This window comes from Phyllopteryx taeniolatus, chromosome 12 (assembly GCF_024500385.1).
Source record: "Phyllopteryx taeniolatus isolate TA_2022b chromosome 12, UOR_Ptae_1.2, whole genome shotgun sequence".
NCBI lineage: Eukaryota > Metazoa > Chordata > Actinopteri > Syngnathiformes > Syngnathidae > Phyllopteryx > Phyllopteryx taeniolatus.
The window spans coordinates 4,930,921-4,944,207 of record NC_084513.1 but is presented as its reverse complement, the minus strand read 5'-3'; the positions used below and the strand labels follow the sequence as shown (position 1 = coordinate 4,944,207).

At 40.2% G+C, this 13,287-nt stretch overlaps 1 protein-coding gene across 12 annotated transcripts in view; it reads left to right on the top strand.

Annotated features, from left to right (window-relative positions):
- LOC133486522 (rho GTPase-activating protein 20-like) overlaps positions 1–13,287 on the top strand; it is a 66,459-nt gene that overhangs the window by 42,229 nt on the left and 10,943 nt on the right. For all 12 annotated transcript variants that reach the window (XM_061791815.1, XM_061791814.1, XM_061791812.1 and 9 more), the window contains 9 exons: positions 1,273–1,314; positions 2,406–2,490; positions 2,580–2,657; positions 2,768–2,834; positions 3,038–3,223; positions 6,064–6,263; positions 9,079–9,243; positions 10,049–10,158; positions 10,236–10,425. In XM_061791815.1, coding sequence (XP_061647799.1) covers positions 1,273–1,314; positions 2,406–2,490; positions 2,580–2,657; positions 2,768–2,834; positions 3,038–3,223; positions 6,064–6,263; positions 9,079–9,243; positions 10,049–10,158; positions 10,236–10,425 — 1,123 coding nt within the window. The remainder of the gene's footprint in view (positions 1–1,272; positions 1,315–2,405; positions 2,491–2,579; positions 2,658–2,767; positions 2,835–3,037; positions 3,224–6,063; positions 6,264–9,078; positions 9,244–10,048; positions 10,159–10,235; positions 10,426–13,287) is intronic.

Here is a 13,287-nt window from a genome sequence, read left to right as displayed (position 1 = left end):
GAAAAAAAAAGGAGATGCTTTAGAACAGATAAATATTAGAAAATGTTGGCTCCGGTTGCACAAAATCCTTGCAATTGCCACAAATGTGTCAGAACGAGACCTACGCAAGGGGCTGTATTTACTTCAATATGACGTCCTGTTTTGTGCGCATGCATGTGACGTCGCGGACTCATTCCGTCCACGGTAGAAGTCTCATTTGTGTTTGCAATGTGAACGATGACATAAAAAGATTGGATTTTTGGGCATCATGTCCTGCAGTGTGAACGTAGCCTACAAGATCCCTGCAGATGGTGGCGTTGCTTTGGATTTGTGATCAGCATAGCTTTGGAGTAGAAGATAAAGATTCGCCACTGAATCTCAACTTGTCAGCTTATGAAGGAGAAAAATGCCAACACGTTGGAAGTCAAGATTAGGCACCTGACACTCGAATAGAGTATGTCTAGAAATGGTATAAACAGAGTATGTGTCGCGGTAGGAAGTAGAACGTGTGTGTCGCGATCATGAGAAAAGATGACGTAATCCATGGAGTGGATGATGAATGCCGTGTAAAAAAGCCACTGGCGTTCATCTCGAGCCATGCGGTGAGCCAGCGTTGCTTAAAATACATTTCTTAGTTGTATATGCCTAAAAAAAATCCTTCTCGCATTAGTTTAGCATTTAGCAAATACAAATAATAACAAATAGAAATAATTTTAGTAATCCTAATTGACCTACAACAGGAAAACTATAGTCTGATAATATGTCAGACAGTGAGGGGGGGTGGGGGAAGAGTATGTCTTTTTATAGAGTGTATGTAGACATCTGGTTTCAACTGTACATTGCGTGTGACTGACCATACCGTGGACTTTTTGGACTCTTTGAATTACTTCGAGTCATTGTGTTTATTTCCATTGTTCAAAGTGGCTGTAAAATACATTGCATAGCTTGAAGAGGGAAACCTCAATATGTATATATATATACACAGTACAGTACACAGACTCTGAAGCCTGAAGGGCGGCAAGTCATTCCTCACGCTCCTCAGCTAAACCGCAGCATGACAGGCTAACATCAGACACACACAAACACGCATGTTCACATGTGGAGTAGTAAGTTTACACCATTACACCCTGTGGCCTCATCGCAGGCAGCCATGACATGGCGTAATGTTCTAACGTTCCCCCTCAGCGGGAATCCGTTCGTAGCTTCAGCGCTGTTACGTAACCGAAGTGCATCTTTCAGCAATATTATTATGAATGTAATGTGTATATTAATCCTTTCATTTCTCCTCATCAGCTCCGAGGAGCACAAGGAGAAGTGGCTGCTGCTCATCAAAAGGTAGAGGAGGATTTCGTATTCAGTTTGAAAACGTTTTAGAATTGTCACCTCAATAGGAGGAGGCTGAAATGGAAACGCGACACCAATAAATGGCATGTTTGTTTCTAGCGAGAAAAGACCAAAAAAAAGAAAATTTTCATGACATTGTTTTTATGAATTTATTTCAATTCTATTAGTATTTATTTTTTACGTTTTCATTTTTTAGTTTGTTAGTTAATTTTATGATTTTTTAAAGTTTATGTATTTATTTTAAACATTTTAGTTTATTATTTTTAGTTTTGGGGGAATTTATTTTTCTTTAGGTTTTTATTCATGTATTTGTAGTTATATTTCATTCATTTCTAAAATGTTTTATTTATTGTTTTTATTAATACATTTAGTTTTTATTTAATGTACTTAATTTTGTTTTGTTTTATTTGTATTCTTATTTCTATTGCTTTATATACATTTATTTTGTATTGATTCATTTATATTGGTTTTTATTGTTCCATTTTATTTTAGATGCAATTCATTTTAATGTGAGTTTTCATTCATTTTTAGTAATTTATCTTTGTTTTTAAGGGGGTTAGGGTTATCTATTTAAATTGTTTTTTTAAATTTAGTAAATTGAAGGTTTATTTATTTGTATATTATATTCTTTTATATATATATATATATATATATATATATATATATATATATATACAGTATTTAGAACAAATTTATTTACATTTGTCTTTGTTATTTTATTTTTGTACTCAATTTGTTTTATTTTTTTTAAATTTTTTTATGAATGGATGTTTTTATTAATGTATTATTTTTCCATGTTTTATAATTTCTTATTTTTTATTTAGTGTGTTTTTAAAGTGAATTTATTTATTGTTGCTTTTTCTACTTTTTACAACATATTTATATTTGTTTTCCATTAATCTGCTTCTGTCAATTTTTAATCAAGGTATTGTCATTTTAAGTTCTTATTAATTTAAAAAAAATATTTTTCAGTTTAGTTGTATTCATGTTTTTACTCATTTATTTTTGTTTTTATTTGTTTAAAAAAAATCAATGAGCAATGTTTACAACAACAACAAACATTTTCTGTGTTCGCTTGTCAGTCGCATCAACGAGGGAAAGGAGAAAGATGAGCCCAAGACGGTCCCGCTCAAGATATTTGCCAAGGATATCGGAAACTGCGCTTATGTAACATTCTTCTTCTTATTATGATCAACATAATTCTGATGAATAATTCTGTGGTTAAATAAAAGAGCACAACTCTTTTGTGTGTTTAGGCCAAGACACTGGCGGTCAACAACACGGACGACACCAACGACGTCATCGGCATGGCACTCATGCAGTTCGGGATAGCCGTAAGTACTACTTTCACATCCTGATTTGAAACCCTAACACAGGGTTGAAACTTTAACTTGAAACCCTAACCCTGGCTTGACACCCTAACCGTGTGTTTTTTGGTCCATAGGGTTGCGTGAAGGACCACCGCTTGTGGGTGAGCTCCAGTAAGGACGAGCCGCCGTACCCTCTGATCGGTGAGGACCACCTCTTTCTAAATGCCTTACTCCTAATTGAAAATCACTTTGAAGACCTTCATGTCCTCATTTCAACTTCCACATCTGGAAGCTCAGTGTGTCCATTTTGTTTTATGGCATTTGTGTGTTTTGGATTTCCAAACATCCCCACTCCAGTGGTTAGGGGTGGGGCGGTAATTTTTTGCAAATCCCTTCCCGTCCAGGCCATGAGTTCCCGTTTAGCATCAAGATGAGTCACATTCGAGACGGTGGCGGGAGTCGAGGAGATGCGAGCAGCCCGTGCGACTGTCCTGAGGTTCAACTCCTGGACCGCTGTCTGCCTCCGGACACGCAGTGCCACTTCATACTCAGACCCAGCAAAGTCACACACAGCACGGACGCACTCGTAGGTGAGCAACAGCAGCGCCAGAGTCATTAGCACCATTTTAATAGGCAGAAAGTGGCGCCTTGACGTAAGAGCTTAATGCGTTCCTTGACAACGCTCATATCTTAAATCATCATTGAAAAAGAATGGAAAGGCCATTAATCCATTCCAGCCTCCCAAAAGAAACCCCCCCATTTTTGCTTTGTAATAAAAATAGCACTTTTTATTAATTTACTTTGTTAAAATGTAATGTTTTTTTGTTTTCAGTCCAATGGACGTTGTGCTGCTCCTTCAGGTGTGCGTGCCTTGGCCACCTGGGTGCAGTATGACACAGACAGACAGACAAATACGAAGAAAAGGTTCACAACTGATTCAGTCAGCTGCCGTAATGCTAGTCATTTTTCGAAAAAGAATAAAGAATACAGTAGATCTCTGCTTTTAATGGGGAAAGTTCTTTAAGTTACAAGCATGGTCAGGGAACAAATTAAATTCGTATCTCAAGGCACTTTTTTCCCCTTTTTAAAAAAAAAATTAACTACCTCCTTATCTCACTCCCTGCCATTTTAATCTATAAAACCTAAAGAGAAAAAAATTTAATATATCGAAAACAAAAACAAGATGATGAGCTTGTTTTTTGAGAAGGCTGCAGCGATATCGCAAGCTCCTTTGCGGGGGATTCCCGAGAGGAGGCAAGTGATGCGACGTGTGTGCTATGTTGCCTCACAGCCCGCCCGGAATGTTCTTGAACCCCCCCTCAAACGTTACTGACAGAGAACGAATATGGGAAAAGGAAGATGGAAACGTGAGTGGAGATAACCACGCTTGAAGGTCAGCAGGCAGCCGGGCAAAAGCAACAGCCGGCGTCGGGTAAGCGATAGGACAGGAAACGGGACGGGACAATGCGGGAAAGACAAACAAGATGGACGCTGACAGCAGGGAAACACACGTTTCCCCCCCCCCCCCCCCCCCCCCCAAAAAAAAATCATGAGACTCTATAAACATCTGATCATGTGAAGGGTTCAAAGTAGGGTTTCACGCCAGGGTTGGGCATTCAAACTAGGGGTTAGGACTCGGGGGGCACCGTCGTCATAGGCTGTTTCGTACTCCTTGAACGCTGGCAGCTAGATCCATTCGACACATCCACCATCCACACACAGATGTAATTTCTGAATATTACTCCGCAGCGGACTAATATGCGAGCGCATCGGCGTGAGGTTCCGTCTGCGCGCTCGGGACCTGCTTTGGTCACAGGAGTTGACGACACCAGAAAAAAAAAAACACTTCTGCCGCTTCTGCTGTTAAGAAGTAACGGTACTTTTACTCCGTTACAATGATCTAAATGTCGCTCGCTACTTTTATTTAGCAATTATTGCTTATTTATCAACTATTTCGTGCGCGAGACTACGACTTCCGCATTGGGCGCTGTTTGCGCCAATCCAATTTAAGCGGTAGTGACATTTAAATGTAGTTCACTAATCAAAGACTTCTTCTATTGGGCTTCCCGGGCATAGGTATTTAACACTAAATAAGCCAGCCCGGCTTATCGTCGTGCCTGCGTGTCCACCATTTTGGGAAGGTCGTCGTTATCATGAAAATGTCAATGGTTTTCTGCGTGAAGTAAATTTATTTTGCTTTATTGTACTCTTCAGTCTTCCAGATTACTTCATTTATGTTAAAATAAAAAATAAAAAAGTTCTCTGTGCGGGCCTGGGGAATCCCCCCAGACCTCCCTGCAGTTTTTTTTTTTTTTGGGTGTTTGCATGTTTGCAAAGTAAGGTTTCGAGATACTTTTGAATCTGACTTTGTCTTCGAGCTGAGGTCTCACACGTGGCTGCAAACAACAAAAAGAGTTGTTCAAATAAAAAAGTCAGTATGTGTCATACATGTTAGTTGTTTGGTTACTCATTGAACACACACATACAGGCACAATGCTCAGTCAAGAATGTGAACTGAGACCATAAAATTAAAGATGGAATATTAAATAAAATAAGGGTTTCAAGGCATGGTAAGGGTTTTAAGAAGGCTTAGGTTTTAGGTATTGTATGCAACTTGTGTCATACCCTAAGTTGGAATTCAGTATTACAACAGAGTTGTTGCTTCAATATGACTGACGTAGGCTATGCATTCTACAACATGTTTTACATATTTCACTTCGAAGAATAGCCAGTGGCGGGAAAAAAAAAAAAAGAGTCTTCTTCAGTGGATGTAATTGTTGTTTATTCCCTACAATTGCTGCATTTGGGCATGCATTGTTCGGTACTGAACTTGGTGTATTTTACATCAGGAACTTTGTTGAGCAGCTAAGAAGTCTTTGGAAAGACATGAGATTGTTCACTGCAATTATTGTTTTCATTTACACAGCAATTATTGTATGATTATTTTCTGCGACAGAAACACAAAATAATATGTTTAGTTAACTTCTTACAAACGGGAAACCAGAATCCGCTGCCTGCTAGGTCAAATGCATAATTTTAGGACCGTCGTTTCTGCTACGTCATTTTCGGTGCACCACCAAGTGGGCCGGCGCTGGACTGTTGCCGGTCGACACAAAATGTAAAAAAATGGAATACTGAAAAATACAACAAGACGTTAGAGGAGCTGATAGGCTTAATCAGCATTGTGTCATCTCCTCTAGTTGTGGCTTGGGTGAAAAGGACTTTAAAGACAGTTTTTAACAAAAACAAGTTATGCACTCCAGCTTTCAGCCTTAAAGGGTTTTCAAACCAGGGTTAGGCTTTCGAATGAGTGTTTCAAGCCTGGGTTAGCGATTAAACAAGTTTTAAGATGTCAAATTAGGATTCAAAACAATGGTTCCGGTTTTGAATGAAGGTTGGACTGACTACAAGTTGCTCTTCCTCCATGCAGACGCCGCCCAGCCGAAGTCGTTCAAGCGTAAGCGCTCTCTGATCAACTGGCCCTTCTGGAGGGGCTCCAGCAGTCAGCTGGACATCGCCGCCCCCCCACTCAGCCCCACCTTGCCCGGACCTGCCATCCCTGGGCACCTCTTCGGGCGGCCGCTCGCCTCTGTCTGCTCGCAGGACACTGGCCTGCCCAAACCTGTCATGGTGAGCGCAATGCGGTTAACAAAATCCAAATGCTAACAGCTACCATTGCTAACAGTTAGCATGCTAACAGCCTGCATGCTAACACCCCGCTTATTATCCATGAGATTAGTTTTTGTGCCTCAGCAGTTGCTATACACCTAAAGCCCACTGAGATATCCATCCATCCATTTTCTGAGCCGCTTCTCCTCACTAGGGTCGCGGGCGTGCTGGAGCCTATCCCAGCTGTCATCGGGCAGGAGGCGGGGTACACCCTGAACTGGTTGTCAGCCAATCGCAGGGCACATAGAAACAACCAACCATTCACACTCACAGTCATGCCTACGGGCAATTTAGAGTCTCCAATTCATGCATGTTTTTGGGATGTGGGAGGAAACCGGAGTGCCCGGAGAAAACCCACGCAGGCACGGGGAGAACATGCAAACTCCACACAGGCGGGGACGGGGATTGAACCCCGCACCTCAGAACTGTGAGGCTGACGCTCTAACCAGTCAGCCACCGTGCCGCCCACTGATATATGTAGAATGATAACATGCTAACAGTTGATACGCTAACATATAGCAACAGCAATCAGGGTGGAGACAGTGCTTAACAAGATAAGTGAGGATTTTATATCTTGCCCTGAAGTTGGGTACTATTTCAAATGAGAATTGCTAAAATGCTAACATGCTGACAGTTGTATTGTAACTTATAATATATGTCATTTATATTGTAGCAATATACAGTAGCAAACTGAAAAGACAAAGAGCTGACATTTATCTACAAACCCCAATTCCAATGAAGTTGGGATATTGTATAAAACATAAATAAAAACAATACGATGATTTCCAAATCCTTTTCAACCGATATTCAATTGAATACACTACAAAGACAAGATATTTAATGTTCAAACTGATGAACATTATTTTTTTTTGTGTGTGTGCAAATATTCTCTCATTTTGAATTTGATGCCTGCAACACGTTCCAAAAAAGATGTGAAAGGGGCAACAAAAGAATGGGAAAGTTGAGGAATGCTCAAAAACAAAACAAAAAACACCTGTTGTTTGGAAAATTCCACAGGTGAACAGGTTAATCGGAAACAGGTGAGTGTATGTATGAAAGCAAGCAAGGATGCATTATTAGGAATCCCAGAGGCGTTCCTGGCAAGACACGTCCCGCTGCAACGTGATTGGCTCCTGCATCGCAGGATGGGCAGGCTGCGCAGATGTAACGAGATGTTCATTCCAAACATGTATCACATTTGTGCGAAATAAAAACAAAGTTTGTTAATGTTAGGTTTTGGGTTGGGGCTAAGGCGGTTTATGATGGGTTGATTAGGATTCCGGTGGGTTAGGGTTAACACATAGACATTAACGCCGATACACTTAAGTCACATTATTTTTTTCCTGTCTGGAACCAATGGGGCGTTGGTCTACTGGGATACGGCAGCCAATTATAAAGCAGCAGCGTGTGTCCTGAAGCCAGTAATATTGGATTCCTAATAACGCAGCAAGGATGGGGTGAGGTTTACCACTTCCAACAGTTGAAGAACAACGATTCTCAATGTATAATTGGAACGAATTTTGGGATTTCATCTAATATTGTCAAAAAATTCAGAGAATTTGGAAAAATCTCTGCAAGTAAGCGGCAAGGCCCAAAACCAAGACTAGGGACCTTTGATTCCTCAGGGGGTATTGCCACCTGGGCTCAGGAACACTTGAGAAAACCATTGTCAGTTAACACAGTTCTTCGATACATCTACTAATGCAAGTTAAAACTACCATGCAAAGCGAAAGCCATATACAGTACGTATCGTATCGTCTTTTTCAGGGACGTCCCTACTTATTCCAGCAAGACAATAATACCAAGCCACATTCTGCACGTGTTACAACAGCGTAGCTTTATAGTAAAAGTACTAGACTGGCCTGCTAGCAGTCCAGACCTGTCTCCCATTGAATATGTGTGGCACATTTTGAAGTGCAAAATACAACAACAGAGACCCCAGACTGTTGAGCAACTAAGTTGTACATCAAGCAAGAATGATAAAGAATTCCACCTACAAAGCTTCAACAATTAGTCCTCAGTTCCCCAAACGCTTAGTCTTGTTGAAAGGAAATGGATGTAACAGTGGTAAATATGCTACTGTCTCATCTTTTTTGGAACGTGTTGCATGTCTGAAATTCAAAATGAGTGAATATTTGCAAAAAAAACCCAAAACAAAATGCAGTTTAAAAGTTTGAACATTAAATATCTTGTCTTTGTGGTGTATTCAATTAAATATAGGTTGAAAAGGATTAAATTATTGTCATCTGTTTGTATTTATTATCCCACAATCCCACACAGATTGGGTTTTGTATAAGGGTTTTACATTGTAGTCCGATACCATTTTGAATGACAATTTCTAAAGTGCTAACATGCTAGAACTTAGTATGCAAACATATAGCAAGATAGCAACTTCAGTAGAGAAAGCGCAATGACAGAAAGGATTTTACATCATACCCTTTAGAATTTTTTAAGAAGAATTGCTGCTCGCTAACAGTCGGCATGCTAACATTTAGCAAGCTAGCTACCTGAGAAGAGAAAACACTAAGGCATATCATTAATGACTTTACATCATGCTCCTTAGCTGGTTACTACACTATTTCTAATGAGTTGCTAGAATGCTAACATGCAAACAGTTGCTATGCTACCACATATCAGGATAGCAACAATGATAGATAGACTTTATCTGCTCTTTGTATTATCTGTAAAATCATGTTACACTGTTGTTACCTCAAAATGCTAACCTTACACTAGGCTAGCTACATGCTAATAATAGTAAACAACGGTCTTTGTTCAGGACATGCTGGTGTTCCTGTACATGGAGGGTCCGTATACTCGGGGTGTGTTCCGGCGCTCAGCAGGGGCCAAGGCCTGCAGGGAGCTGCGTGAGCGACTGGATGCCGGGACAGACGACGGCGAGATTGCGAGTCAGTCCGTGTTTGTCGTTGCCGCTGTCCTCAAGGTAACATGAGCACACACATAAAACAGACACACTAACTTTCTTTTAGTAACATACTTCCTTATGTGATGGTTCAGTTGACAATTCCTATAAAACCTCTAGACGTGTAGTTCTCAAACTTTTAACACCAAGTACCACCTCTAAAAATACTTATTTCAAATGACCACCATAATGAACAACGTAAACATTCAGTAATGTAGTAGGACCAAGTGTTAATCAAAAGTCAGACAGTTTAATTCCTAAAATGTATATTTAATATTTTTCTCAGCCACTGTAACATTATGCCAGATCGAACATTAGGACTGCGTTCAAATATAGAAGAATGAAAAACTGCACTTGAATAGTGATTAAATAAAAATTATTGCACACAAGTTAAATACCGTACCTAAATAAATGTTTGAAAACAGACAGTTCTAAATGATGAAATACAAATCTATCGCACTTGAAATAGTAATTTGAGTGAATGAATGAATAAAGTAGTTTATTTCTAAGACCAAATAGAAAATTTGATTTAAAAAAAATTATTTTTTTTCTAAAATATAATTTAAAAGTCAAATACAACTCAACTGTACTTAACAAAAGGTACTGGATTTAAAAAAAAGAAAATTTGCTTTAAACATTATGCACAGTTGAAACATTTAATTCAGTAATTATTTCACGTACCACTCGAGGGAGAATGCGTACCACTATTGGTACTTGTACTACAGTTTGAGAATCACTCTAGACAGTTAGTCATAATAAAAAATAGAAATTATCCACAATATCAAAATAGATGACTAGAAATGTTTTTTTTTTTTACCCATTACAGGACTTCCTTCGCAGCATCCCGGGCAGCCTGCTGTGCTCGGACCTTTACGATCAGTGGACGGTGGCCATGGACAGTGAGGGTAGCGACGACGTGACCGGCGAAGTCCACAAGTAGTGACATTTGCCACGAGCTAATCTAATTCCCCCTTGATCAATAGAAATAACCAAATTTTCCCATCATTTTGTAGATTACTGCGCCTGCTGCCCACCGAGAATCTTCTGCTGCTGCGCCACGTGGCCGCCGTGCTGTACCGCATTCAAGGCTATGCCCACGACAACCAGATGAACGCCTTCAACCTATCCGTCTGCATTGCTCCCAGCATGCTCTGGGCCCCCACGCCTGGGACCCCCGAGATGGAGGGGGAGGGTGCCAAGAAGGTGAGAGAACGCAATCGGTTAGCATTCGAAAAGGCTAAATGCTAAGCTAACAATGACTGCGACACAAATATTCCTTCTTACAGTACTTGTACTGACAGAGCTCCAGCACTTTAGCATTTAACATTAGCTCATCCCAATTAGCCTGACATGATAACATTAGCATGACATGCACCAACAAAAATGTTGTCATACCTAATGACGTCAAGCCTAGCAACAACAGTAGCTTCGTTCTTTCACAAGGTTAAATTGTTAGCATTTGAGGAGGCTAGAAGCTAAGCTAACACTTAACATTTCAGAAATCATCCGAATTCCAAATTGCCATGATGAATTTGCCAACATAAGCATCCAGCATCAGCAACAATGGAGTCCTACCAAATGGCATTAGGTGTTATCTGTTGGCATTTGAGGACGCCAATAGCTACGCTAACACTTAACATGCAGTAACTGTAGTTCATCCCAATTTCCCTGGCGTGTTATCAGGATTCCCACATCGTGTCCAGGCAGGACACGCCCTGCTCCAATATTACTAGCTCCAAGACATGCGCCGCTGCACTATGATTGGCTGTTGTATCCCGGTAGAACACGCCCTACAGCAGCCAGATGGGAAAAGAAGTATGTGACTTAAGTGTGGCGGTGTTGTTAACCCATCCTAATCCTAACCTTTACCCATCTTAAACAGTTTTAAGCACCAACCTTGCCCTTAACCTAACTATAACAAACTTTTATGTCTTATTATTCAAATTTTTTTTGCGTACAAATTTGATACATGTTTGGGATGGTAACTCATTACATCTGCATAACCTGTACTTCCTGTGACGCAGGAGCCAATCATGTTGCAGCGGGGCATGTCCTGGTTAGAAACTATGTGGGAATCCTAATAACGGTTCCTTGGCATGCTAGCATCGTTATGAGTTATCACAATGATTGAGTGATGACATCAACTCCAATAGTCTGCTTCCAAATGTCATCAAGCATAGCAACAATACAACAGCTATGTTCTTTCAAGAGGCTAACTGTTAGGATTTGGGCATGCTAAAAGCGAAGCAAGCACTTAATGCTAAACATCTCTTCTTAAAGTACTTGAACCCAGTGACACATTACTTATAAATGTGGTCAGGTGACTTAGAGTAGTCAGATTAGTTAATTTGATTTATCTGCAAAGAGTTACTTCTTTGTTCACGAGAACCAGAGCTTTGTATGCTTTTGATATTAAAATATGCTATTTATGCTCAGGCAACACATATTTATTATTAACAAACTACAGTTCTTGGGAACATGAGGCAAGTCATGGTGCATGTCGTAAGTGTAGAGCAATATTCACCCTTTGTTTTAGTAATGACCAATAAAACAGACAAAACACTATATTCTAACCAAGTAATGAGTACGGTTAAGCTCATGCATTTTTTTGTACTGTGGATAAGTGATATTCCTGCCACTTGCAGTTACTGCTGAAAGTAACTAAAAAGTTACTTTTTTTCCAACTTAATTACTTTTGAAATGAAGTTAACAGTAAAGTAACTAAGTTACTTTTAAGCTCAAGTAATCAGTAAAGTAACAAAGTTACTTTTTCAAGGTAACTAGCAACACTGCTTGGGCCTAAAACTTTTATCAGTTAACATAACCTGGCATGCTAAGGTACTAACATTAGCAGTCAATGTCAACAAGTCTCTTGCGATGTTATTAATACGGAATTACATTAGCTTGATTTTCCAACGTATGCGTGCGTGTGTGTGCGTGCGTGCGTGCGTGCGTGCGTGCGTGTGTGTGTGTGTGTGTGTGTGTGTACTTGCATTTTAAGATGGAAAAAAGTGACATGTCAGCAAAAAATAACCTCAGCAACCACAAATATCTCTTTGGCAAACACTCTGCTTACAACATTTCCCCTAGTGGGGCCTGCCTGAGTCGGCGGCCAAGTCTGACTGTGGTGCACCCCTGCTGAGTCCTGACCGGTCTCCAATCCGGACCGGAGTCACATGACCACGCTGTTGTCTACAATTAGCGTTTAGTTTTTTCAAATGCTAAGAGATTAGCAATGCGAAAACGCATTACGCTTGATCTCATTTGATACCGGATAACTCCATGGTAGAACTCTCATCACAGGGATACTTCATGACATAATACAGTGGGGGACATTATTTGAAACAAGGGGACAAAGTGGGACATAATAGGGGACATTGTTGGTGATGAGTGCTAATGTTAGCATGTTGGCATGTCACAGGAAATAGGATAAGTTAATGGGCAATTGTTGGGTCTCTGGTTCTTTTTGAGTATCCTATTATACAGTGGTGCCTTGAGTTACAAGTTTAATTCATTCCCTGACATGCTCTTAACTCAAAACATCCATCCATCCATTTACAACACCACTGATCCTGGTTAGGGTCGCGGGGTGCTGGAGCCTATACCAGCTGACTTCGGGCGAAAGGCGGACTACACCCTGAACTGGTCGCCAGTCAGTCTCTTTGTTTTATGTTTAGTTTGACAGCAAACTTCAGCTGGGAGTGGCAATAAACAGGGTGAAGAAATTTTAAAAGAATTGTTAATTAATTCTATCTGCCAAACTGCTGCTTGGTCGAAAGTGAGTTGAGTTCACTGCCACCATACAGCGCTCCTACCGCAAGTTTTTGCTTGCAAGTCAAAGCAAAAACTCAGCCGAACGATGGCTCGCATCTCGAAAAGCTAGTAACTGGGGTCACTTGTATCTAAAGGCACCATTGTATATTATTTTACGGTATCATTCTTGAGTATGGATTCTCCTTCAAGCAATATATTTGCTCGTAGATTGGCGCAAATGTTGCGTTTCCTAGCTGTTTCAAAAGACAAAAAATGATTCGTTGTCATCACATATGAGGAAATTTTGGCTTC